A 27,655-nucleotide genomic window follows, 5' to 3' on the forward strand; every position below is an offset into this window, starting at 1 on the left:
AGGACCTCCATCACCAAGAGGCATATGGGAATGAAAGAGGCTCAACCCAGGGCCCTGGCTATCAAATGGAACCACCGCCGGACAGAAAACAGGGACATGGGCAGAGGTTGGAATCCCTCCTGGAGGGGGAGGCACACGTCCAGGCTTCTCTTCCTGCACGTCACTGTTCTACTCTTGAATTTATATTTTATTTTTTCTTCTGTACTTTTTCTTTTCTGCTAAGGGGTGGGGGTGGGGGGACAGAAATGGAACTCTAATCAGGCGAAGAATTTAAAAAAAAAAAAAATAGGAGTGCTTTAAATTCCCATGGTCTGGAAGTCCACAGTCTCCTTTCCCCACACTAATCTAGATTCCTTCCTTGGGCTTCTAGTCTTCTGGCTAGAGGTCAGTAGGTCATTTGTGCAAAACGGTGTGGAGCCTGTAGCACAAGACATTTTCTTGAGTGTGAGTTCCTTGAATTCTCTTACTTAGACTCTGCAGGCCTCAATACCATGAAATTATCACCACCTCAAACCTTATATTATCTGATTCAGGCAACCTAGAGGATCCAAAGGGAGAAAACTTTGTCCCAAATTACAGAGTAACTAACTGGTCAAGTCAGGATTGGAACCCAGATCTCTTTCCTCTCTATAATCCCGCCTCTCTCTTTCCTCTCTATAATCCCACCTCTCCTTTCAGTTAATTTACTCCATTCTTTCACCACAGATTACAAAACTGAAATGAAGAAATTAATACAGCCCGTACCCAAAGCATCCAAGTCAGACAGAGGCAGGCTTTGAATTGCACAATTGCCTTGAAAGTATTGAGGAAAGATAGCTATGTACACATTACATTTGACACAACCTTCACTGTGGTGAAGCAACCCATCATTTTATCTAGAGGGTTCAACCCCCTGTCCTTTGCATCTAAGTCTAAACTTTCTAGCATCTAAATCTTTTCAATCAGCTGAGACAAGGCAGGGAGAGGAAGGCTCACATTATCAGATTCCTGAGTTTGAATCTCCAGTCTTCCATCAAACATAAGGCTGTCCAATTTGTACAAGCTGCTTAGGACCTCAGGGATGACCCAGTTCCATAAAATTAAGACCCAGAACGTGCACGATTCACAAAGTTACAAAGCAGAATCAGGGCTTGACTCTTCCTCCCACGCTCTTTCATATGCCCTGTGCTTGTTTCTTTGTTTAATTGGCTCTCAGAACAGGGTATCAGATATTTGCATACAGCATTTACTACAGCTGCATCATCAGATTCAAGGTCAGTATGTCCTTTATTAAATGAGAAGGGGAAGGGAGTGACATAAATGTTATCTTTAAAAGCTGCTACTAACTACAGGGAATGCCTTTAAATAGATTTGAAGGACTTCAAAAATAAACAATATTTAGAGAACTATGGATGAATTCTAAGCAGCTGATAAGAAAAGGTGGTCAAGTTTGAAATGATTGAACAAGTCTATCTGCATCCACTATTCTGAGCTGAACTATATGGCAGGAGAGGGTCTGACGCTAAGAGAGCTCTTTGCAGCAATTTAGGGGAAATGACTGTCAGCGGAAGAAACCACTTCCTAACAGCTGAATTTCAAGACTCTGGCAGATCAATAGGGCAAAAGGAATTAAAACTACAGCAGCTGCTGTTGAGAATGGCAGAACCTCTGGTGCCTCAGATGATCCCAAACTGAGCAAGCTCATGCAGTTCCAAGTGGCTGAATGCCTCCCAGGGACAAATCACCGTGATGTCTGCAAGAGAGGGAAGAAGAGCTTGTAAGCCAGCCTCACTGACCCTGCCCCCCAGAGCCTTGAGAAGCCTTCTTGTGCTCCAGAAGACATCCTTTGGCTGGAGACACCTCACTCCTCTCTCCCATTCATTGTCTCAGTAACCAGAAAGTTACCTATAATTGCCCTTAGCCCAGGAAGGATTAGACTGACTGCCTAATTAATCCCTTGCACGGTTCTGATGCCCCCCACCCCAGGTAGGTATCTCCATTGGTTTCATTCTGTAGCTCTTTGGAGAGGTGACCCAAGGCTTTTGACTGGAGCTAGCATGAGGGGGTGCAGGTCACTGATCAAACAGGTCTCCTCAAAGCACAATGACTATGGAAAGAACACAAGTGGAATTCTAGTCAGGCCAAGAGTTAAAATGAGAAATAGAAGCATTTTAAATTCCCATGATCTGGAAATCCACTGCCTTCTTACTCCCTGCCCATTCAGATGCATTCCTTGGGCTTCTCTGACTCACTCTTTAGTTCCTTTAGATTTTGAAATGCCTAATATATCCAGTTGCATACTGAGAAGTAATCTCAAGGCATCTACTAATCCAATTTTTTGCTTCAGGCAATAAAATATTATTATCCCTGAATTACAGAGAAGCTGACTGGAACCCAAAGAGATTAAATACCTACCAAAAGAAAAAAAAATCAGAGTGGGATTAAAACCAAGCCAAAGATCTCAGATCTCCCCTCAGTATAAAGCTCTTTCTAGTATTCCAAATACGTTGGCAGAGTTAAGCATATCCTCCAGAGCCCAAAGGAAATCTGCTGGTCTTATGTAGTCTGGCCAAAATACAGAAGCAGTTGATTTAGGAGAATAGCAAATGAGCTTTAGAAAATAGCTGGAAAATGTATTTGAGCTCCCAGGAGTGACATTTGACTGTAAAAAGCAAATACACTAAGAACTGCCTGGTAAGGACACTGATTACTAATCACACCATTTATCAAAAGTGTATTGGATGAGTTGAAAATACCTTCACTCAAAAACCTGCACAATGGGGCACCTGGGTGGCTCCATTGGTTAAGCATCTGCCTTCAGCTCAGGTATTGGGATTGAGTCTCACATCAGGCTCTCTGCTCATTGGGAAGTCTACTTCTCCCTCTCCTCACCACCCTCCTCTCAAGCTCTGTCACTTGCTATTTCTCTAAAAAATAAATAAATAAAAATATTTAAAAAAATACAAAAAATACAAACTCTCACAGTGGTGTTTATAGCAGAATTATTTATACTTGTGAAAATTTGGAAGCAACAAAATGTCTATTTTTTTTTTAGATTTTATTTATTTATTCGACCTACAGAGGTCACAAGTAGGCAGAGAAGCAGGCAGAGAGAGAGGAGGAAGCAGGCTCCCTGCTGAGCAGAGAGCCTGATGCGGGGCTCAATCATGACCTGAGCTGAGGGCAGAGGCTTTAACCCACTGAGCCACCCAGGTGTCCCAACGATTTGTCTTTTAATAGGATAAGCAAATTGTGATACAGCCATAGAATGAAATATTATTCTGTGGTTAAAAAAAAAAAAAAAAAAAAAGAACTATCCAGCCATATAGGACGTGGAGGAAACTTACGTGAATAAATATTGCTAAGTGAAAGAAGCCAGGCTATAAATCTATAGACTGTATACTTCTAACCATATGACAATCTGGAAAAGGCAAAATTTTTTTGAAAGTAAAATGATTTGTGGTTATCAAGAGTTTGTGGAGGGTGGGAGAAAGGATGAGCAGGTAGAACATGGGGGATTTTTAAGACCTCTATTCTGTATGTACCTGTAGTTATGGAAACACAACACTGTGCATTTGTCAAAACTGGACGACACAAAGAATGGATCCTAATATAAGCTATGAATGCTCACTAATAATAATGTTCCCAACACTGGCTCTTCATTTACAACAAATGCACCACACCAATGCAAGATGCTGATAATAGGGGAAGCTACGTACAGGCGTATGCAGGAGCTCTACACTTCCTGCTTAAGGTCTCTGCAAACTCAAAATAGCTCTAAAAAATACAGTTTAGTATTTTTAAAGGGAAGAGCCAGTCATTTTCATTCATTATCCAACAAATCCAATTATTCTAGCTAACTGAAAAATCTTGGATTGGGTACATTCGGTGTGTAGGCCCTGTTCTGGGTGCCAGAGCAGCTGTGAAAAGAGGACGGTGGTTAGGGAGTGTGTTGTCTGGTAGAGTGAAAAAGTTCTCCAGGCTCCTCCCTTGCTTCCAATACCTCACTCTGCGGCCTCCTACTGTAGCTTCATTCCTTTTTGTCTCAGATTTCTCTTCTGAAGAAATGATGAAGTTGGGATAGACAAACGCTGAGAATCTTTCTACCATGAAAGTCTACAACTTGATGTCCTCAAGCATTGTTTAACAGAACAAGAGGATTTAGTATCTTTGGGCCTTAGCTTGATTTCTATTAGAGTTTTTGCCTCAGGGCACATGTGTATTTACTGAGGTGATTAAACTAACCCCCCATACTTCTATGTCTTCAAGGATCTGCTTGCTGCCTTAGCTATTTCACTGCCCTTTGAGGCCTAAAGAATGGATAGTGGTGAAATTCTAAGTGAAAGTCCACAGTCTTGGGAGGCTCACCTGTTCCTAGCCCCTCCATGCCTGGAATGTCATCTCCGAACCTATAGAGAGAAAAAGAAAAATTAGCTGATATCAGAGTGAAAGGATCCTGAAATGTCTTCTACTGACAGCTTCCTGACTAAGGGGGCAGGAAGAGGTTTAAGTTTTTGTCTTTGAGAAATATTTTATTTGCATTGACCTAGGGAAAAGACAAAGTGACTCAGGCTGGTTTCAGACAGTGTGTCTCTGTGGTGAGATTTGCCCCTCATAAAAATCTAGCCTAAGACAACTGAGAGCTAACTAGAACTATCCCTGGGGAAATTTAGTCAAGCTCCACTTTTAAAAATAGAAAATAGAATGGAAGCTCCTGGGTGATTCAGTAGGTTGGGTGTCTGCCTTCAGCTCAGGTCATGATCCCAAAGTTCTGGGACAGAGTCTCACATCAGGCTGCCTGCTCAGCAGGGAGCCTGCTTCTCCTTCTTCTGCTGCTTTCCCTGCTTGTGCTCTCTTGAGCTCTCTGTCAAATAAATAAATAAATAAAATCTTAAAAGGAAGAAAGGAAGGAAAGAAGGAAGGAAGGAAGGAAGAAATTGGAATGAAAACACAGCATGAAAGACATTAAAATGATTAATTCATCTATTTGGTTAGCAGTACAAAAGCATTTATCAAGCATTTACTATGTGCCAGGCATTGTATTAAACATAGAGAATTAAGAAAAAAATGAATTTTCTCTGAGGAACTTCAATCTCAGAGAACAGATGTAAATAAATAAATGTAATGTAAAACAATACAGGTTATCGCAGCTGAATGTATGAAATGCAGACATGGAAGTCATGATCACATTTGTCTAAGAGAGTCAGTAATGGCTTCAAAAGAGAAATTAGCATATGAATATATGTTAAAGAATAAATTGGATTTTGCCAAGAAGAGAAAGAGAAAAATAAAGAATTGAAGACTTAACATTTGAAGCCATAAAAATAAACTCTGCGTTCTGGAAATGGCCTGTGTTTTAGTATTCCAAATTAAACCACAGGGTGTACTGGTGAAGAGGAGTGGTCAAGAAAAGTCTGGAAGGTCAAGTCAAAGGTTGCTATGACCGGCTCCATTTGTCGTTTTAAATGTCACCACAGCCTGGGGGGTGAGAGAGAAAGCATCCCGGGGCTAAAAACTAATTGATTCAGTAAAGACTGTGGTAGAGAGGAAAAGAGAGGATGGGGTAGAAATCTTTCTAAGTCTATTTAATATTGGGAGCATTAATTTCTCAAAATCAAAGCAGGCTTGTGGGGGAAAAAATAGAAAGTCTTTTTCATTTTGGTCTTACCCTTTAACACCTTTCTTAGGAGGCTTGCTTTTGAATTGGCGAGTCTGTCTCTGCTTAAACTTGGGGGGCCCCTTGCGTGGGGTAGTGGGACCCTGGTTTGAAGCTGGAGGAGCCAAAGTAGTGTTGTCGCTCATTCTGATGTCGTTGAGTGTCTGATGGTTCTCTTTCAGATTCCTTAGATGATGAGAGGGGAAAAAAAAAAAAAAAAAGATTCTTCAGGGTACAGGGACCATTGCTTCTTAGACCCTCACTGGAAAAGTCAGAAAAGCTCAGAACTTCATCTTGTCTCAAAAGGGAAGAATCAATCATTTTTAAAAGAGATTTTCAAGAAAATATGGTATAAATCAATCACTCAATGTAGTGGAATGCAGACTGACAACAGATAGATTGCAAACGAAAAATCTAGATAGATGTGTTGTTTCAATAAATTATCACGAGCTTTCCATGTGAATCTATTATGATAAGTACTTCCCATTCTGTGATCATCATCTGTGAAGACAGAACAATGGACTGAATGCTATCTATAGTCTTTACAGCACTGATATGTTCTTTAAGTTTAATATATTTTCCACCCTACTACACAATAGCCTGACTCTTAATGTTTATTGCCTCACATTTTATGGGCTTTTTATTTTACAGTACCTAACACTGTTTAAGCCTTGTGTAATCAAGATACTCCTCTCCTAGTTCTGGGAGATAACAAGGAGAGCTCTGAACCAGGGACACTAACACCCGTGTAGTATGAGATACATCCCAGTACACACACACACACAAGAAAATCAATGGAGGATGATTCAGGAGTAGGTTTATGCTTTAACTCCATATTCAGACATGAGGTTCTTTAATCACCCATTTCTCTGAAATATTCAACATTTTCTCCTATCCAAATCATGGACTTATCCAATATGATTTTCACAGACTTTGATTTTAGCCGTAGAAACGTACATTGTCATTCTTCAAGTACAAATAAGGATGTCTTAACAAGATAAATTTTAAAAGTAAATATGCTAAGCTAAAGGATGACTTTTCTTCTTTCTCTTTTCTATCACAAAAGTTGATAATACTTCTCCTAGGAAGGAAGTCTAAAAAGCTCCAAAGAACTTCTAAGTACCCCTAATCTCTTACCCTGAGCCAAACAGTTCCATGCTCTGCTACCTAGAAGATTTATTTATTTATATGATCTATAAATTATAGACTTATGCGAATATTCTCAGCTTCAACTCTCCCTGACTATCTTTGACCCATGCTAACTATCTTCCTCTTTCTCCACCACACTGAACATGCCTCAAATTTTATATTGTATGACTTCAAGTTCATCAACTTTTTCTTATTACTTTCAAAATCAATTTAAATTATTATCCTGGCCTAAGAGATATTTATTTCCTTTTCATCTTTTCCTCAATTACTATTTTCATTTTCTCCTGCTAGTTCTCAACTTTTTCCATAGAAACGCATTGACTAATCTGTGAGTGGGTACCAGGGATGGCAAACCTGGCCAGGTTTACTTGCTTATGCCACGGATCTTGTCTTATTTCCCCACTGGAATGTGCTCCAGTGGGCTTATTTTTCCATTTTTGTTCATTTCTGTCAAAACCTAGAATAGTGCCTGGTACATAGCAGATGTGCTGTATATATTTGTCTAATCGTTGAATAAATAAATGGAAACATTGAACTACTACCTCGAACTTTGGGTGATGAGAGCCAGACCCTGTGATTTCTCCACCAAACCATAAAGAAGGCATCAGTTGGTCTTCACTTCACAAAGCTCTCAGTGGCTTTAGGAAATGGGCTGCCTGTTCATCTGTTCACTGAATCCAGTTCTTGTGCTGTGGCCCCTCTCTTGCCCTGGTAAACATGCAAAGTTTGTGTCTCTTCCAAGTGTGGTTGGGACCATGGAAACTGCTACTGGGCAGCCAAGAGTAGCATTGTTCTCTGAGTTTATACCAGTAGCTGGCACATCCCGGCTCTGACAAAGCCACAGAGGAAAACTAGAGAATTTCTCTCCAATCAAGATTTTTGGACTTCTCAATTCTTTCAAAATAGTAAGAAAGCCCAAATTTTCCTTCTCTCATCTGGGGAGTTTACTAGATTAGGATTACCATATTTAACAAATAAGAATGCAGGACACCCAGTTAAATTAGAATTTCAGATAAATAACAAATGGGGTTTTATTATAAGTATATTCTAAATAGTTCATGGTACATACTTATACAAGAAAAATGGGGTTTTTATTATAAGTATATTCTAAATAGTTCATGGTACATCCTTATACAAGAAAAATTATTTGTTATTTATCTGAAATTCTAATTTTACTGGGTGTCTTCTACTTTGATCTAGCAGTTCTATCTAGGACTCCACTGTGTCAGATCTAGAGTCTATAATATGAGGGTTTAAGGTAAACTAATCAGCCGTATTACCCTTTGGGGGCAATGCAATGTAAAGACTATGTGTTTTAGATTCAAATAGATAGTTTCAAATCTCTGCTCCACAAAAACTGTCTATGTGACCTTGGATAAATTGCATAACTTGTCTGGACCTCATTCCATCTATGAAATTAATCCAATATACCTTCTTTTTAGAGCTATGGAGAAAAGTAAAAGGCATAATATAAATAAGTGTTTGGTGCAAAGTGCTCAAAAAAATAATAACTATGTAATAGACCTTCTAGGAAGCCAACAAACAAATCTGTGATTGGGACACAGGTTCACCTGCCCTTCCTATACACTTTCTCCTGGGCGAACGGTTGAAGAGCCCTTGTCACATACCAGAGAGATGACTGTCACCAGCACTTGCTGGGTCATCTTCTGTATCCCTCCAATACCCTATTAATTTATGACTGGTCTTGAAATTCTGCCGTAAGCTTGGATTCCCTTGACATCCCCAAAAGCAGCCCCAAAGAACTTAAAAATCACACTTGACTTCCATCTTTTCTTGATTATACTTCCCCTTTTCTCTTGTAAATTTCTTTTGCATATTTATATATGTGATTTTGAAGTCGCAGGCTCAGATGACATTCCCGTTCCTCTCTAGGTATGTATGATGCATTATATAAAGGTATTCTCTTACAAAAGCATTATAGAACAGTTGCCTCATTCGTCCCTGGATCCTCCTGATCCTCAGGGTTTGCACCATGGGTAAAAACTTTGTATTTATTATGCATTTCATGTATAATATTTCATTTTTGAGTAGATAGGACAATCTAACTCGTAGAGTGTTTCTGTCATGGATGTGTCCTCCAGTTCTCCCTGTAAAACCATTTGGGAGGAACAGAGCAAATATGACCCTTCCCTGACTTGGAAGTTAATCTTGTCCATGCCACATATCACCAGAGACTAAACTTATCCTGGCCATGCTTTCCTAGGAATTAAAAGGGCATCCCAAGGCTAAATAATCCTCCATCCAGTGTCAGACTTGCTTTCAGCTGTAGGAAGAAGATGTTTCCCATTTTTGTCTTCCAAAAGTGTCAAGAAATTCATTCATTCCTTTGTGAGGTGGAATGGCTTCCCCTTCCCCTTTTGAAGAGTAGGAACTGTTGTTCTGCAGAAGGAAGTGGATTCAGCAGAGCAGTACGTCAAAGCACAGTTTTGTAGGGAATCAGGGTTAGTGTCACCTTGGATGCAAGGCAGCAGAGTTCAGAGTAAGAAGCTAAGGAGGATGACCATCCATAAACAGCTAAGGCAGAGCAGTATCAGAAGGTCCTGAGTCAGGATCTCTGATGCTGGTATCATCACCCCCAGACTTCCAGGTCTCCCCTTCTTGGCATAGATATAGGCAAATAGACAATTCGATTGTTGGGGGGCTAAGAGAAGGGGTGAGGAGGAGATAGGTGCAGGAGTGGTCTCCCTGCACTGATGGGGTTGGGCCAATAAATATCACCAGGGTCCTGCTGAGGCAGAGAGAATCAAATAATCTGGAGAGCCAAGGAAGACCCTAACCAAAGCCATGAAAAGACAAAAAAAAAAAAAAAAAAATATATATATATATATATATATATATATATATATATATATATATATCGCAAGTATCTTCATTCGGATTGGAACAAACAAACACTTTGGCCTCAGGGGGAGAAGGCTAAGCCACCCACACAGCACTGGGGTCATTCTGACTGCCTTTTGACTCTCTTTCTCCTTATCCTCACACTCTCATGTCCCCCCTTTTGTATTTTGGTCTCTTTCATGGACACCCTGGGAGTAAAGAACTGTTAGCTCTGTGGTCACTTAGTGCCCCAGATCCCTCCTTTCCCAGAAAACTGGGAGCCACAAAAAAGAAGGAGTCAGTGTGGGGTTCTTTCAAAATGAGTTGGGTAATCAAGTTTTGCAGCAACCTCTCAATAACCAAGTTTCACTTATTAACTGGCTGCATGACATTATAAGGCAATTTGGATGTATTTCCTTCATGTTTTTTCCCAGTTTCATTCCTGGCCCCAGCCCAGGCCCACTGGTTCAGTGTGCTTTCGTCCATTTCTTTATTTTAGAGCCAGATCAACCCTCCACCACCCACAAAGCCTTTCAATTAAAACCTACTTAAACACCAGAAGTTGAGAAATACTCACAGAGTTGAATGTTGCTCCCATAAACCGCCCAGTCGCCCTCTTCAAAGCAGATGAATAAAGGATCTATGCCTCCTGATTTATCTCCCTGTAATACCCACATGCCTCGTAATCCCACTGTTAGGAGCTTAGAGCACCAACCCACGTACAAAGAAGTTTGGAGAATAAAGGGTGAGACTGGGACAGGCTTAGGAGGTTTCCGACAAGTGAAATTCTCTCACAAAACTGACTTGGGCACTCTCCTGTCAATCAGTAGGTGTTGAAACTACAAATGCACACAACGTGCTGATATCCAGGGGCATATTCGTGGTTTGTGATTCGCAATCTCTTGTCTTCCTCCATTCCCACCACTGTCCTTGTTGTCTCCCATTCCATCCGGTTCCCTGACACACACACACCCCACCCCAGTCATAAGTCAATCCCCACCACACAAGCATCATGTCATAATTCTTATGGGAATCTAGATAACTGGAAAGATAAACAAAATCATAGTGTCCCGTGCTGCAGTGGGGACACTGGGATGCTGATTGTGTGAGCAAGGACATTGAAAAGCATACGATCTCTCTCTCTAATAAGTTCTGGATATATTTCCTCAGTAAGATAGAACCGCAAATCAAAAATGACACAAAATTCAGTGGTACTTGACAGAGAAAGAGCCCAACGTATAGCTGATAACTTTTAACTGATGGCATTTATTTGAAAATTGATTGCTGAATCTTCCACATCAAAGGCTTCAGAGCACAGGGCTCGGCTACAATTCAACTCATTGGTACCCTTGGCTGCAGTCTTTCCATTATGTTGAGCCACTAGTATTAATTTGTACATCACTTTATTTAGACCTTAGTCCATAGGCTAGCATCATTAAGTTCTTTTGAGAAATTTTTCATAGAGAAATAAAGTGATTTACTCCAGACTGTGTATAAAGTTAGTAGTGGAGCCAGGATCATGGCCTAAATCTGGAAACACCTTGCATATTCTGCTATCTTTCTATTATATTATAGCAAAGCAGAATAGACCGAGATGCACATGTTGCTGGTCTCTCTCGTGCCTTGCCAGTGAATTGTAATGTGCCCTCCCTAAATTGTTACTTGTTAGAGAATTGCACTCCATAAAGTTATAGAGGAAGAAGGTCAATTTATCCTTCCCAGGCAAGGATAGATTCTTAACTGACAGCCCCAAGCAGATTACATGGGCAGCTAAAAAGCTTATGTTTTTTGGTTGTTTTTTTAATGAAAAAATAATAATAACCTTGGTCTTCACCAAAATTAGAGGAATTTTGAAGCAGCAAATGCAGTGCAGAGCCAGTAGAATATTTAGTGTCTGGATGAGTCTTTCCATTCCCACCTCTGGTCTCCATTACAATTCAGACCTCCTCTACTCTTAGAAGGCACATAGATATTGAGATTCTTTTCTGTGAAACCCTCACCCACTCTCTATTTCTTTGCTGAAGGACTACAACTCATACAGGCAGTGAGAAGAGCAATAAGCCAAATGCTCTAGAGTATTCTTACTCAAAATGTACAAGCGTCCATATCACCCGAGTGTTTGTTAAAAATACAGGACCTCAGGGCCTGCTCCAGACTTACTGACCCAAAAGCTGCATTTTAACAAGGTTTCAAGGTGATTTGTTTGCACAGTACTGTTGTAGACCCATGTGCAGGCTTGATCTCACCACATCTCTGCTATGTGACAAGAATGCCACCTCCTCCAGCCTCAGTTTCTTCATGTCATATACCAAAATGTGCCAAGGTTCTCAATTTTTTCCATCCCAACACACTTGAGAAAGATAAACCACCTTCATTGGTAACAGGATTTTCCTCACTGTTAGAGGAAGGAGGAGGGTGTTGTACCATTACACTTCTTTCCCAGGGAAAGCCAGAAGAATGGAATGTGAGGAATGAGATGTACAACCAAGTATATAGTTGGAAAAACTCTTCTAAAGTGATTTTAGGGGCACCTGGGTCGCTCAGAGGGTTAAGCCTCTGCCTTTGGCTCAGGTCATGATCTCAGGGTCCTGGGTCAAGCCCTACATCAGTCTCTCCACTCAGCGGGGAGCCTGTTTCCCCCCCTCTCTCTGGCTGCCTCTCTGCCTACTTGTGATCTCTGTCTGTCAAATAAATAAATAAAAACTTTTAAAAAAATAAAGTGATTCTAATTTAGCACTCAAGGATTTATGATTAGAAAATCCTCTAATTGCTTTAATTACTTAAAAATTTATTTTCCATCCAGTTTTGGACCAAGATGGAGTAGATATGCTTCTCCCCATTCCTGTGTTAAGTACAGCTAAAATTCCTAAATATTATATATAGAACAAACATAAGAGTATTTTAAAAGGTCAAGAGAAGAAGAGAGACCAAATAGGGAATTTAGTGCTCTAGGAACAATGTGGCAGTAAATTCCTTGAGCTCTCTTTTAGTTTTGTATATCCTGGACTAGAAGGAAGAGAGGCAGCAACCCAGAAACACAAACAGGAGCAGATTAAAAAAAAAAATCCTCTCGGGCCCCTGGGTGGCTCAGTGGGTTAAGCCGCTGCCTTCAGCTTGGTCATGATCTCAGGGTCCTGGGATCGAGCCCTACATTGGGCTCTCTGCTCAGCGGGGAGCCTGCTTCCCCCTCTCTCTCTGCCAGTGTCTCTGCCTACTTGTGATCTCTGTCTGTCAAATAAATAAATACAATCTTTAAAAAAAATAAAACTCTCAAAAAGCCTACTCTTTCTAGACAAATGACCAGAAAAGATGTAATCTAGTAAGACAGAAAAAAATTAGACAAAAATCACCTTATGCCATGGGGAAAAATCCAACATCTTTTTTAGGGAAAAAAGGCCAGTTTCAAACCCATCAGCACAGGTTGAGCGTCGAGACTTCCATCCAGGCCCAGCTATAATTAGGTAAACCTACCCCCCCCCCCCCACCGAAGTAGTATCAGAGAAGGCCACATAGGGATCTTAGACTTTCATTCCAACCAGTGCTAACGAGGCACCCTCTTCCTTCTTACCAGAATGGTGTCAGAGGAAGCCAAGTGGGGAATTTTCACCACTATTCAGCAATAACAAGGTAACAAGAACAAAATGAACATTTTAGACTAATACAATAACAAACAAAAATTCAATGAATGGGCTTGACAACAGAAAGAAGACAAAAGAAAGAATCAGTGAACCTGAAACTAAAACAGTAGAAATTACCCCATCTGATTAAAAGAGAGAAAATAAATAGAAAAGAAGGAGGAGGAGGCAGAAAAGGAGAAGAAAGAGAAGAAGAAGATGACGATGACGACGACAACAGAACAACAACAGCCACTCGAGAACTTGGAAACTAAAAGATCTAACATTCATGTCATCAGAGTTCCAGGAGAGGAGAAAAGGATGAGGCTAAAATGTACTTGAAAAAATAGGCTGAAAATTTCCTAAATTTGATGAAAGACAAAAGCCTATGGAATCAAGAAGCTATCGAACCCCAATGGGACAAACCCAAAGAAATCTACACCAAAGCACATCATAATCAAGTGACGAAACTAACGACAAAACAAATTTTGAAAGCAATTTAAAAATATATATATACTATCTTACCTAGAGGTGAAAAAATGGAATGATGGAGGATTTTTCATCAGAAACCATGGGGCCAGAAGAAAGTAGCACAACATTTTTAAAGTCCTGATAAAAATAGAACTGTCACCTCTGAATTTATCCTTCAGGAGCAAAGGGAAATAAAGACATCCTAATAAAGAAAGACTAAGACAATCTATCACCAGAAAACCTACACTAAAAGAATGACAAAGGAAGTTCTTAAAACAGAAAGGAAATGATAATTTAAAAAAAAAGAAATTTTTGAACTTCTAGAAAGAAAAAAAAAATGAAAAAAGAGGAAGTGTGGGATACAAGGGGATGTGTGGAAGACTGGAAGACAGGAAACTCAACCACATTCGGCTGGGCTTGTGGAGACCTAAAAATCGTTCAAGACTCTGTGGAGTTCTAGAGATCTGGTCAGTTTGCATCTTCAGGGACTGTACCCATTGTTCTCTGTTCCAAGTGGTTGTTCTTTCTGTTTCTCTACTACTCCTGCTGCCACTGAGTCTTAGAGGATTTGAGTAGCCAGGCTAACCACCAGGAAGTACATACTGCCTCTGGGAAACAGAAGAGTTCTACCAGTTTACTTAATTGGTGACTTGCTAGCCTCTTCAGTGGCCAGGGATTGAGAGAAGTCGACTGCTTGTAAAGGGACAAGGCGAGGGATTTTAAAGGGTGGTGGGATTATTTGGTATCATGATTGTAGCGGGAGATCTGTAACTCCCAGGATTTTTACTGTATGCAAATTTAAGAATGAAATATCATAAAAACGCTTCTAAAAATTATGTTTCATATTTATAATCCTTGGTTCTTGATACTTTCTGACAGATGGGAAAGTATTATTAATCACATACAGAGAGTTAAAGGGCAGGCACTAAGTAATTAGAAAGTAATCAAAATTTTAGCTGTCCAATAAGCTCCTTACTCAAGCACTAATCTCTAATCCTTCTTTAGTGTTTCTTAAAATACCTTTGAGTAGGAAGACACACATCAGAGACACATTTCCTCTACACTTGGATTTTCCTAGACCAGGATTCCCACTCTGATGAATACACAGTGGACCCCAGAGAGGAATCCCCTAAATGTGAAGAAGGAAGGTACAAGGCTCTCCCCCATCTTCTCCTAATGTCCAATAATATTTATGCCTTTTCCAGAATAACATTGTTAATCTTGAAAAAAATAACCTATTAATTAAAAATACAATACTTCCTTTCAGAAAATAGGAAGTGGGAACACTACTAAACTCATTTAATTAAGCCAGTTTTACCCTCATAAAATATTTTAACACTAAAACCAAAGGCAATAAAAAGTAAAAATACTGACCAATCTCTCATAAATTTAGATGTAAAAATTCTTTTTTTTTTTTTTAAGATTTTTTTTATTTATTTGACAGAGATAGACAACAAGAGAGGGAACACAGGCAGGGGGGAACAGGAGAGGGAGAAACAGGCTTCCTACTGAACAGGTAGCCTGATGCGGGGACCCTGAGATCATGACCTGAGCCAAAGGCACAGGCTTAACAACTGAGCCACTCAGGTGTCTCTAGATGTAAAAATCTTTATCTTTAATGAAATAATAGCAAATCAAATACAGGAATGTACAAAAATAATAATACACCATGATCAAGTGAGATTAATTCCATGTATGCAAGACTATTTAAAGCCTAATCAACTAACATAATGCATTATATCAACAGCCTAAAGAAGAAAAATCACATAACCATATCAATTGATATAGAAATGCACAGAAAATGCATTTTGCAAAAACCAGTGCCCATTTATGATAACTCTCAGCAAACTAGAAATAAAACTCAACTCAAAAAAAAAATCTTCAAAATAAACCAGCCAACCAAACAAATTAAAAAAAAACCCTACAGTTTACTTCATACTTAATTGTAAAAGACTGACTGCTTTTTCTCTAGGTCAGGAACAATTCAAGGATTTGTGCTCTCATCGGTTTTATTCAACATGGTACTGAAAGTTCTGGCCAATGCAATCAGGCATGAAGAAAATAGAAAGCATATAATTTGGAAATGAGGAATGAAGCCACGCCTATTTACAGATGACATGATTATCTACATAGAAAAACCTTAAGGAATCTTCATTTTAAAACTATGCTATAACTAATAAGTGAGTTTAGCAAGGTTGAAGTATATTAGACTAATACAGAAAAATCTATTGCATTTATACATAACAATGAATAAATGAAAACTAAAACTTAAAAAGTAACATCATTCACAATTGCTCTAAAAAAATGAAATACTTGGGTGTAAATCTAACAAAGCATGCACAAGACTTGTATGATTAAAAACTACTACAAATTCTGATTTCTAAAAACATTTTATGATTTTATTTATTTATTTGACACAGAGAGAGAGAGATCACAAGTAGGCAGAGAGGCAGGCAGGGAAAGAGAGGGAAGCAGGCTCCCTACTGAGCAGAGAGCCCAATGTGGGTCTCAATCCTAGGACCCTGGGATCATGACCTGAGCCAAAGGCAGAGGCTTAACCCACTGAGCCACCCAGGTGCCCCTAAAGACATTTTTAAAAGAGAGAATGAGTAAGCACGAGTAGGGCGAGCAGCAGGCAAAGAAGCAGGCTCTCCATTGAGCAAGGACCCTGATGCGGGACTCAATCCCTGAACCCTGGGATCATGACCTGTGCTGAAGGCAGACACTTAACTGATCGCCACTGAGGCACCCTACAAAATCTAATTCAAAAGAAATCAAAGCAGACCTAAACAGTTGAAAAAACACACCGTGCTTATGGATTACAGCACTCAACATAATAAAGATATCAATTCTCACTAAACTGATCCATATTTATTACAATTTCTATCAAAATTCCAGCAAGGTTTTCTGTAGACATAGAAAAGTTTATTCTAAAATGCATGGCCAAAACAAATATTAAAAGAGAAAAAAGTAGGATGGGAGCGAATGACTCTTCCTAATGTTAAAGCTATGTAGTTTGACTACATAGCTACGGTAGTCAAAACAGTATGGTATGGACTGAGTAATAGACATGCAGACCAGTGAAACAAAGCAAAGAGCCCAAATGGAGATCCACAAAATATGCCCCATTAACTTGTGACAAAGGTACAAACGTAATTAACTGGAAGGGGGTCAGCCTGTTCGACAAATGGTGCTGGAGAATGAACATCTAAATCCTGGACAAATGAGGCTGAGCATTGACATTTTGTCCATGGACATCAGAAATAAAACAAAACAAAACGGAACCAAAAAAGTGAATCTTACACCTCACACTTTATGTACCTAAAATTCCACACCTCACTGCCACACACTGCATTAAAATTAGCTTAATATGTATCACAGACTTAAAGGTGCAAAGTAAATCTATAAAGATTTAGGGGAAAAAAATAGGAGAAAATCCTCAGGGCCTAAGTCCTTCAGGACTAAGCAAACATGTCTTAGACGTGCCAGCAAAATTACTTAACAGGGAAATCTGATATACTTGACCTCATCAAAATTAAAACTTTCACTCTGAAAACCCTGTTAAGAGAATAAAGAGAACAATATGCTGGGAGCAAATATTTGCAAATTACACACCCAACGAAGGATTTGCCTCTAGAATATACAAAGAACTCTCAAAACTCAATACTCAAAAAGCAAACATGCCAGTTAGAAAATGGGCCAAAAAATACAAATAAACATTTCACTGTAAGAGAATATACAGATGGCAATAAGGACATAAATAGATGTTTTTCATAATCCTCCATTAGGGAAACACAAATTAAAGCCACAATGAGGAAATGAATCAAGTATGGCTCTCTGGGAGGAGAGCATTCCTGTAGAGACAACACCTGCTGAAATGGGAACCTACTTCTCCTGTAAGGATTAGCAGGGGACAGAGAACAAAAGAGAAGGGAGAGGAGTCTGGAGTGGTGCAAGGGGCACCAGTTATCGAATAACATAAAAATTACCTCAAAATTTGGCAGCTTCTAACCATCCCATGGTTACTGAGGGTCCATTCAGGAGTCCTGAAGCTAGGTGGTTCCTGGTCCGTCTTTCATGAGGCAACAGCCAGCCTGCTGGGACTGGTGGGAGGATTCACTTCCTACATAGCTCACTCGCACAGCTGTTAGCCAAATCATTTCTCACCATGTAGACCACACTGCATTGTCACTCATACGTCACTTTAGTGTCCCTATGCCATGACACCTAGCTTTCCTCAGAACTGCTGATCCAAGAGATCAAGAGAGAAGGCACAATGTCTTTTATAACATAATCTCAGAACTGACATAGCATTCAGTTCATGCCACACTTCTGCCGTGCTCTATTGGTCCCAAAGACCAAGCCTGATACAGTCTGATTAGGGTTGATAGCAGGATCATTGGAGCCATCTTGGAGATTGATTACCATAATGAGCCCACCTGCAGACCACAGCACATGTTTCCATTTTATTGTAGATGAGTTAAAGGTCCCTAGAAGTTTCAGATGGAAGGAATGATCTGGTCACGAGTGTGCTTCTTACTCTGACTACTCTGAGGAGAGTAAAGCATGAAGCTATTACGAAAGTGGATAGAACAGAGACTGTTCTAAAAGTATCTGAAGGCATGGTGATGGTAGGGCTAGCCTGCTAGCAGAGGAGATGAGAAGTAATCAACAGGTTATATTTGAAAATAGAGCTTGCATAAGATGGAATTTTCCTAGATGTCAGCAACTTCTCTTTTTATACTCTCTTGGGGTGGTCTCATCCATTTATGTGGTTTAAGATGGTGTTTCTCAAACGTCACAACTTACTTGCAGAGTGTTTTAAAGCAGATTCCTGACTCCAGCCCTAGAGATTCTGATAGCGTGGGTCTGGCGCTGTCCTGATAATTTGCATTTCTAACAAATTCCTGTGTGAATTCCATCTGCGGAGCCACAGACCACATTTTGGGAAACCTGGTTGAAACTACTAACCATAACCTGATGATTCAGTAGTTTAGAGTTGAAATTCAGGATTATGTATCTTTCTGTCAAAAATCACCTCCTAGAAGGGAGACAAACCATAAGTGACTCTTAATCTCACAAAACAAACTGAGGGTTGCTGGGGGAAGGGGGTTTGGGAGAAGGGTGTGGGATTATGGACATTGGGGAGGGTATGTGCTTTGGTGAGTGCTGTGAAGTGTGTAAACCTGGCGATTCACAGACCTGTATCCCTGAGGATAAAAATATATTATATGTTTATAAAAAATAAAAATAAAAAAAAAAAATCACCTCCTAGAAATGGAATGATTGTTTTCAAACTCAACATGTCCAAACTCGAGTCATAACCTCCCCGGAGACATCTGTCTTTTCTTTCGTATTTTCCAAATCAGTCGGGCATACCACCACGGATCCTTTCATTCTTGCAGAAATCGGTTAAGTCCTCCCTCCACCCCCTCCTCATTCTTCACATCCCTCCAATCACCAAGTCATGCCGACTCCACCTGAGTATTTCTTAGAGCTGACCCCCTCTGTCTATCCCTACTATGAATGCTGCTCTAGTTCAGGCCTGAACAGTCTCCAAACTGGTTTTGTTGCCATCAAACCCATCAACACAGCTACCAGAGTAAACTATAGAGCAAAACACAAAACTCTGCATGTGTCTCCTTTACTTTCAATGGCTCTCCATCGCTGACAGGATCAAGATCAAGTTCCTTATTTGCATAGCATGAGAGGTCTGCTGTGATGAGGACCCTGTGCCTGTCCTGCTCAGGCACATTTATTATCCTTATCTAATGTTCACTTTGAAGTCCAGCAACCTCGAGCTGCTCCTTTGTAATTCCCTGCGCACACCACACCATTGTAGGACACTATGCCCTCGCTCATGGTTTCCCTCTCCTCAAATGCCTTCTCCTCCACCTCCAACCCTTCCCATGTCAAGTAGCTCTCCTTTGTAGACTTAGCGTTGGAATCGCTTCCTCCAAGAAGCCTTTCTTGATGTCCTTACTAACTTTTCTTGATACCTCCTGTACATTTCTTTTCCTAAGCACACACAAAAAAATTAATTTGTTTATTTCTGTCCTCCTCATTACATTGGTAGCAACATTCTAGGACTGTGCCTTGGAAGTGGGTTTATCTCTGACTTTGTGCGCAGGTCCTGGAATATAGCTGGGTGGGAATTCTTAAGAGCTTGTTGAATTTGGAAATGAACCTTTATGCCAAGGCCACGAACCCCATCAGAGTGTAGTTCAATATGTCATATATAGTGTATATATTTACATTTATACATTTATATATATACACATATATATGACATATTGAATTACATTTATCATATATATATGATATAGATTCCTTTCTTATATATGACACAGAAAAATTGGTCTCAGTGACCCCTATGGATACATGATTATACTCATGGAATACCATTCGTTCTTCCCCAAGGCAACATACTAACCAGAGGAAAGAGATGGAATGGGGGTGCAGAATGTGGTCATTTCTATCTTATTTAGACAGATACATAACTACTCGAGAACTTTCCTCAATTTCTTGCACTATTCAGCAAAGTATCATGCTAGCTGCTCCAAGGAATATAAGACAATTAAGACACAGCCCTTTCCTCAAACATTTTATATTTGGATGGAGAAATAACTCTACTATTCAGAAAATAATCACGTAACACAAAATAGTGCTTACTAAAGTCCTAAATTATATTGTACAAATAGTGCATGCTGTAGCTCAGAAAAACTATAACACCCTTGTCCTGGATCAATGCTGGAAAGAAGAAGAAGGTAGGTGCCTGGGTGGCTCATTTCGCTAAGCGTCTCTTTTTGGCACAGGGCATGATCCCAGGGTCCTGGGATGGAGCCCCGCATCAGGCTCCCTGCTCTGCAAGGAGCCTACTTCTTCCTCTCACTCTGCCTGCCGCTCTCCCTGCCTGTGCTTGCTCTCTCCCTGTAAAATAAATAAAATCTTAAAAAAGAAAAAGAAGGTAATATATAAGATATATATGTATTTGAGATGTGTGTAGGCTGATTGGGAGCACATAGATGAAAATAACTCGCTCTTAGTCAATTTCATATGTGGTCTGCAGTAATAAGCATCAGAATATCCTGTGGAATTGATGATGGTGATGCTTTTCTTTTTTCTTTTTTTTTTTTTTAAAGATTTTATTTATTTATTTGACAGAGAGAAATCACAAGTAGATGGAAAGGCAGGCAGAGAGAGAGAGTGAGAGAGGGAAGCAGGCTCCCTGCTGAGCAGAGAGCCCGATGCGGGACTCGATCCCAGGACCCTGAGATCATGACCTGAGCCGAAGGCAGCGGCTTAACCCACTGAGTCACCCAGGCGCCCTCGTGATGCTTTTCTTAACCTCGATTATTTATTGAGTACTGAGCACCCTGCTGGACACTTACTCATACATCATTTCCAACCCTTCCAGCGATGCTGAAGGTTGATGTGCCTCTTTTACAGATGGGAAAACTGAGGCTCCAAGAAAAAAAAAAATCATGGCCCAGGGATACACTGATGGGAAGACACAGAGCCAGGACATCTGTCTAACTGTAGCTCCCCCCTCCCCACCCCCAGCCCGCTTTTGGTGCCCGGTGGATACATTTCAGAATGCACAGCTTTCAGGGTGGAAAGTCTTCTCTGAGAGTTTGTTGTCTCAACTTGGAGCCTCAAAGAAATATGTCTGTGCAAAAAGGGGAAGTGTTAACGTCGGCCTCAGTCTTTTGTCACTTTTTGAGGTTCATGGCAAAGGCACCGCCCCATGGAAGAGTTGTCCAGAATTTACCTTTCAGTCATATGCTTGTAACAACAAAGATAAACTGGAAAATATTTCAAAGTTTTGATGATTGTTCTGGAAACTCTCATGTAGGTTTCCAAGTACTGTGGCTTTCATTTGGCAGCACAGGACTAAAAGGTCCTTGGAGTAAGAGCTTCCTTGCAACCATGACAGGCATTGTCCTGCATCTGAAGAAGCTTAAATATGAGGGAGTCTGGGTACATAACACATCTTTGTCAGCATGGGCTGGAAGCAGAGTGTCTCCCCTCATGGGTCTCTTCAAAGAGTCTCTTCGTCTGTTCCCTCTGCTGATAAATACAAGTGCACAGTGAATAGTGATGGAGGAAAAATGAGAAATGGGAATTTCGGGGCATCCCTCCCCTGACTGTGATGTCAGGAAGTACTTTAGGAAAACATGGTAGTTGTCCTCCAACTTATGGAAAGCCCATGGCTGTATCATCAAGAAGAGACTTTCAACGAGCAATTCTTAATCCTTTCGAGGTCATGGACTCCTTTTCCAGAAGTTATGAATGCTCTCTCCTCCCCCAATAAATACACACATACTGCACACATACCTAGCGATGTTACAGACATTTTCCTTCCAGGGTCCGTGCCCAGTGCAGTGCATTGAGAAAAATTGTGGAGACATGTTGGGCTTGACAGGAGAAGAGAAAAAAAAAAAAAAAAGCCTTGTTTGACTAGTGACATCTTCCCTAATAGCATGGGAAAAGGGGAGTGGAATGTGGACTATGAATCTACCATTCCCAATTTTTAAATCCCCTTTGTTCTAAACAATTTATTTTTACCTATGTTATTTTTTCATTGTCGCCCCTAGAACATAACTGCCACAAGAGAGCAGAGAGTTTTGTAGTCTACTGCTGTTTCGCTGGTACCTAGAACAGTAGCTGAAAAAATAAAGGTGCTCCGCGAATGTTATTGAGAGAAGAAATGCATCCCCTCTTGGGAGCACCAGGTTACAAAATTTACTCTCTCCCATGTGAATTAGTGTTTGCTTTGATTTAAAATATGGCCAGATACATTTAAGGGCTATCTTCTGTCTTAGCATTTTAGGAAATTTACAAACGAAGTCTGTATTGGGTTTTCAGGACTTTTGCTAAATTTAATTATATACTGTTTTTTTTATTTGCCTAGATTCATCTCTTTTCTCCCACCAAATAACCATACTCTCGACTGTTTCAGTTCCCATGACTAAAGATATATTTGGTGGCATCAATTTACGAAATAAAGGGAACAAGATGCAGCACGTTCAAATGACAGCAAAATAAATGTCAGTTTCTCCAACTATATTTGCTTCATTAGTCAGCTCTACACACATCGAAACAATGTAAATATGAAATATGCAAGTGTTCATATAAATAAGCTTTTTTTTTTTTAATTGACAGCAGCTATGGAGTTTATGAAATCAATGTGACTGGACTACTTAGGAACTGCTTGTTCCTTTAAAGTGTTTAAATATGGCCCCTGTAACTTGTTCCCATTTAAATGACTTCACAAACCATTTCTCTAAATGGGGTACGAAGTCAGTTTTCGTACTTGTTAAATTACCACAAATTCTGTGTTACAAGACTGTGAATTAATGAAGTCTTAAGCTATTTTGTAATCCTCATCCCTAGGTTTAATCGAAAACAGTGCTTTACTTCTTTTTTAATTAAAAAAGTAGTGAAAACTCCAAATAACATTTGATTGTGCTGCAGTGCAAAGCTACATTTTGAAATCATAACCAACAAAACTCCAAAAAACCTGTTTGAGGGCCAAGATTATGCAGTTAACATTTATAATTCCTTAACGCTCTGCATTGGCTGCCAGCAAACTTTCAAGATATCTGGCCGATAAGAAAGCTGGCAGAGACCACATAAGAACAGAAGTCAGTGATACGAAGTAAAGCTCATGCGAATTTACTGCTGCTGGTTTTCGGCTACTTGCCTCAGTTAAGTTTATGCACTGCAATGACTTAATTTGTTTCAACATATCTGCACAATGATCCTCAATGCTCAGAGGCTATGGCCTCGATGCCCATGCACGAGCACTCACGCATACCCACGTTCACACTCACACGGGCGGTCGTGCTCACACCTGTGCCATTACTTGACAAGAACACTGTTCAGTTGACTGATCAAGAGATACGCAGTGCAAAGGCACAGGATTTGAGACAGCCCAGGGTTTCCTCTTCTAGTAGGTTTAAAACATTTTTTTTTTTCCTCACTAACTTCCTTCCTGTTCTAACTGCCAGAACTCAGAAGTCAGAGTGAGAGACAGAGGCACCCCAGAGAGCCGTGAGCCACTGAATGTAAGTTGAAATACCTCGGGGTGGGGGAGGTTATAGGTGGGCACAGGCAAATGCAGGCGATCTCTCAACCAGGCGACGACCCTCTCCAGCTTATCTTTTTAGATTATCTTTGAAATGGATAAAAAAGTACTAAGGAGGCGGTAAGAGCAGTTTGCAAAGAAGGGGAAGTCAGAGCAGGGAATCTTAGCAATGACTCAGGGGAGAGAGCTCAGAGAAGGAGGGGAGGGCACGCCCTGCAGCAGCCCGGGGATGAGATCCTGAGTGTGTGGGAAAAGGGCCATGAGTGTAACTCCTGAGGAGTGCCCGGAGGGGTTTCCTACAAGGTAGGGGTGGGCATCCAGCCAAGTTCAGAAGTGAAAAGACTGTGGACCCAAACTGGTGTGGAACATGCTAGTAGATGAAGGGTTGCTCTGGGGTGGAGATATGCGGTTTCCTGTTTTTAAGTAGATGTAAAGAGACTGATTGAAAGGAAAAAAGATAAAGACTCAAAGCTGTCAAACATTAAACTGTTTTCCCCTAAAGAATTTTTCTGGTGATATAAGAGAAATGCATAATGAAAGCCTTCCTTCAAGTACTATGGGATTTAACAATCAAAGGAGAGGTAATGGTAGAACACGTTGTTATTTACTCATTTGTCACAGTGGAATCAATTTCTACCACTAACAAAAACCACTTATTAAATTCCTACAGTCAGGGGCATCTGAGTGGCTCAGTCAGTTAAGCATCTGCCTTTGGCTCGGGTCATGATCCCCGGGTCCTGGGATCGAGTCCCGAGCCTGCTTCTCCCTCTGCCTGCTGCTCTGCTCCCCTTGCTTGTGCTTTTTCTCTCACTCTGTCTCTGTCTCTCCCTCTCTGGCAAATAAATAAATATCTTAAATATAAATAATAATAATATATATATATATATAAATTCCTGCAGTCAGATGGGCAGAAAGTTCATTCCTGTTGTTGCTTAAAAAAAAAAAAAAAAAAAAAAAAATTTACATCCAAGAGGACTAAAAGCAGAGAAGGCATCATCAAATAATTTATTAAGAGATAGGTTCTATGAGATAGGTTCTACAAAAATCCAATTAGCCCCGCTAGGATATCTGAACCGCGCGCCTTCAAATTGTCAAGGACTGAATTTGTCGACCATTAGAAGTGCCTTAGGCATGATCTGAAATTCTTCCCTTCAGAGGTGGCCCCAGTCAGCATGTTCTATGAAGCTAGTCTGTTATTACACTCTAGACTTAGGGCTACTTGTGGCCTGGGTCCGATCACGCCCTTGCTGTTCTTCCATGCACAGTCCGGGAAGGCAGACTGCTCTCCCAGAGAGATCCGCCCCATAGTCACCCTTTCACATGGATACAAAGAGTCACCAAAATCAGCATTAGCATACTGGAGCCTCCCTGGAGGAATCTTCAAGCAAGGGAAATCCAGAGTTTGGTGCCCAGGCAGATATCGCAGATCTTTGCCATCACTTTGTTTTATTAAGTGTACAAGGAAACGTCCCTCCCAAATCCAAATGTGACACCAGCGTAGTAATAAGATCATCTTACTCTTTTGTGAGATGGGCAGAGAGTTCTGAGAGAAGAGTTCCTTCTCCATTCAGGATGCTCGGACCTGGCATGTGTGGAATCGCCGTGCTCCAGCTGAACCAAAGCTGATGGGACACATTCGGGCACATTCCAGGGATGGGGGTTTAGTCCTTGCTTGTTTGGGAGAGCATGAATTGGTCCCTAGGGAAGTAGGCTGGGAGCAACATGGAGGTTCTGTTGTCAGTGGGAGGTCACCACAGTGAAGTCATTCTGATGGGAAGATCAGCCCAGGCCAATTTATGGGAGCACAATACAGTACAAACTTCAGCTAGCAGGGACTAGAAACAAAGCAGATAAAGAAAAAGAACCGACATCCACTGAGTACCTTCTCTATGTCGGGCCTGGTGGTAGAAACTTTCCAGTTTGAATCCTGAGAGGACAGTAAGGCTCAGAAGTGTTCAATTAGTTGACTAAAGTCACCAAAAAAAGAAAAAAAAAAAAAAGAAAGAAAGAAAAAAAAAAAAAAAAGAACCAACAGCTACAATGCCTTAGAAGGACATTTTAAGAAATGTCCCGGGGTGGTGGGGGGGGGGCGGATTTTCTCTAATGCCACATTCTAGGCATCCTTATTCATAGGCAGTGTTATGCTGTCCGGGACCCTGGATGAGAGGCCATGCCCAGGGGTGGCTCTCATGTTGAGCCTGCTACTTCAACGTTTATCCCTTTAGTAAGCACTTCCCCAGTCGCTCTGCGCCATGTCACACCCTGGTGTCCACAGCCAGAGCTGGTACAAATTCACCTGAACTTTCTTCTCAGCACCCGCGGTTACAAATCGTGTCTTTACCTCTTTTCATGCTGAATTTAAGACTTCTGTGACTGTCTCAAGTTATGGCAGTCTAGACTTCTGCTTAATAATGGCTTCCTTGCTACAGTTTTTATCGAGGATTATTTAAAATAAATATTTGTGAAAATACCCAGCATGGTTAACTTCACAGGGCAGACACCCAGCAAGGTTGAATGGGGCCACCGAGTTCTCTCTCCTTTTGCATAGAAATCTGGGTTAGAAGAGTATATTGTGAGTGTGCCAGGAAGAAAGAATGTCTCGTTGCTCCCACCCAGGGAAATGTTGAAGAATTCTGCTTCTAGTCATGTGTATCATTCTCTGGATTGATTTTAATGTCTATTTTATCTAACAAGACACCATCCTCTCAGGCACCGAGTTGGTTCTCCTCATTCAGCTTTGCTCTTTCAGATGGTCTTCACAGAGCTAACAGGGTAGAGAGCAGCCCCAACGAGCCCAAGAGGCATCAACCCTCCATGTTGCTAAGGAACACTGAGAAACCACAGAGGACTCCAGAACCAAGACAGCTTCTGGTGTCCCGAGGGATCAACTTGAAGTCCCCAGATAAGCCCAGTCACCAGGCAGGCAGCAAAGCAGACCCAAATCCTTGACTGGCTCTGACATGTCGGCCATCCTTCAGGGATGGCCCAGCTCTCCACAGCCCACTATCTAGAGCTACAGCCCCAGGTTTAGTGAAAGTGGGATGTATCCTTGTCAGCAGGGAGAGGACATTGACAGGATGACAGAGAATACTAATGCTTGCATCAGCGCTTCTCTGATGGAAATCCCCCTACTTCTGGTACTTCCATATTTTGCTGTCTCTTTGTTATCTCCACCTCTTCTCTCTCATATTCATGACCTGTGCATCTAGAAGGATCATCTAGCAACTTTGGAACATGAGATCGGTCTCCACATAATTTTGCTCCAGAGCCAAAGGATATTCTCTCCATTGGCTGCGCCTGTTGTCTTTTGTCATTTCTCGTCATTCGCGGACTCAACTCTGGCTTCAATTAGGAAAGGGAACAATAAATAGAATCTAAAATTAAGTTGTTCATGAGGAAGCTTTTTAAAGAAACATAATAGTGATATTCCCATTTTAAGCTTGATTCAGTTAATAAACAGTTCTCACAATTCCCAGAACTTCTTGTGTCTTCCGTACTCCTCAAAGAAACAAAATCTATTTTTAAGATGGAAGGAGTGGATGTTGTCAACACTGCAGCACCAAGGGAAAGCATTCAGTGCCCAGGGAGCCAGTTACCTCACTTCACAGAAGTTGTGCGAAAGGACACTTCGTCCCACAGGGCAGGGAGCAGAGGAAGAGAACGGGTAGTTTAGTGAACATCTACTATCGGCCAGGATCGTCTGAGAACTTTTCATGTTTCCTCCAACTCTTCAACCCCATGAAGAGAGATCATTATTTCCACATTACTGGTGGAAAATCTGGGGCTCGGCGAGGCAGATCATTTGCTTAGTTAGGTCCTGTAATAAGGCAAAGCAGAACCACATTGTCAATCTCT

At 40.8% G+C, this 27,655-nt stretch overlaps 2 protein-coding genes across 7 annotated transcripts in view; one reads left to right on the forward strand and one right to left on the reverse strand.

Annotated features, from left to right (window-relative positions):
• Positions 1-1,247: 1,247 nt before the first annotated feature.
• Positions 1,248-25,707, reverse strand: PDE6H (phosphodiesterase 6H). 6 transcript variants are annotated; one of them, XM_059185974.1, is made up of 4 exons: positions 25,319-25,696; positions 5,648-5,821; positions 4,348-4,388; positions 1,248-1,732 (listed from the first exon to the last, which is right to left on the reverse strand). In XM_059185974.1, the coding sequence occupies exons 1-4, from the start codon at positions 25,444-25,446 to the stop codon at positions 1,656-1,658; spliced, it is 420 nt and encodes a 139-aa protein (XP_059041957.1). In that variant the 5' UTR covers positions 25,447-25,696; the 3' UTR covers positions 1,248-1,655. The 6 variants fall into 6 exon arrangements, with proteins under 6 accessions (XP_059041957.1, XP_059041960.1, XP_059041958.1 ...); XM_059185977.1 differs by lacking the exon at positions 25,319-25,696 and adding an exon at positions 17,700-17,846; XM_059185975.1 differs by lacking the exon at positions 25,319-25,696 and adding an exon at positions 13,765-13,838.
• Positions 7,671-27,655, forward strand: part of ARHGDIB (Rho GDP dissociation inhibitor beta) — a 36,097-nt gene continuing 16,112 nt past the window's right edge. Inside the window, exons 1-2 of the mRNA XM_059185973.1 lie at positions 7,671-7,689; positions 23,724-23,780. The gene's annotated coding sequence lies outside the window, so the exon portion shown is untranslated. The remainder of the gene's footprint in view (positions 7,690-23,723; positions 23,781-27,655) is intronic.

This window comes from Mustela lutreola, chromosome 8 (genome assembly GCF_030435805.1).
Source record: "Mustela lutreola isolate mMusLut2 chromosome 8, mMusLut2.pri, whole genome shotgun sequence".
Lineage (NCBI taxonomy): Eukaryota > Metazoa > Chordata > Mammalia > Carnivora > Mustelidae > Mustela > Mustela lutreola.

Excerpts from the sequence above, each read along its gene's own strand:
- PDE6H (XM_059185974.1), bottom strand. The coding sequence starts at position 25,446 with ATGTGCCCGAATGTGTCCCATCAGCTTTGGTTCAGCTGGAGCACGGCG. Across the intron at positions 5,822-25,318 it reads TCTGCCCATCTCACAAAAGA|GAATCTGAAAGAGAACCATC; the intron begins GTAAGATGATCT and ends TCATCATCTAAG. Across the intron at positions 1,733-4,347 it reads CATGGAGGGGCTAGGAACAG|ACATCACGGTGATTTGTCCC; the intron begins GTGAGCCTCCCA and ends CCTCTCTTGCAG.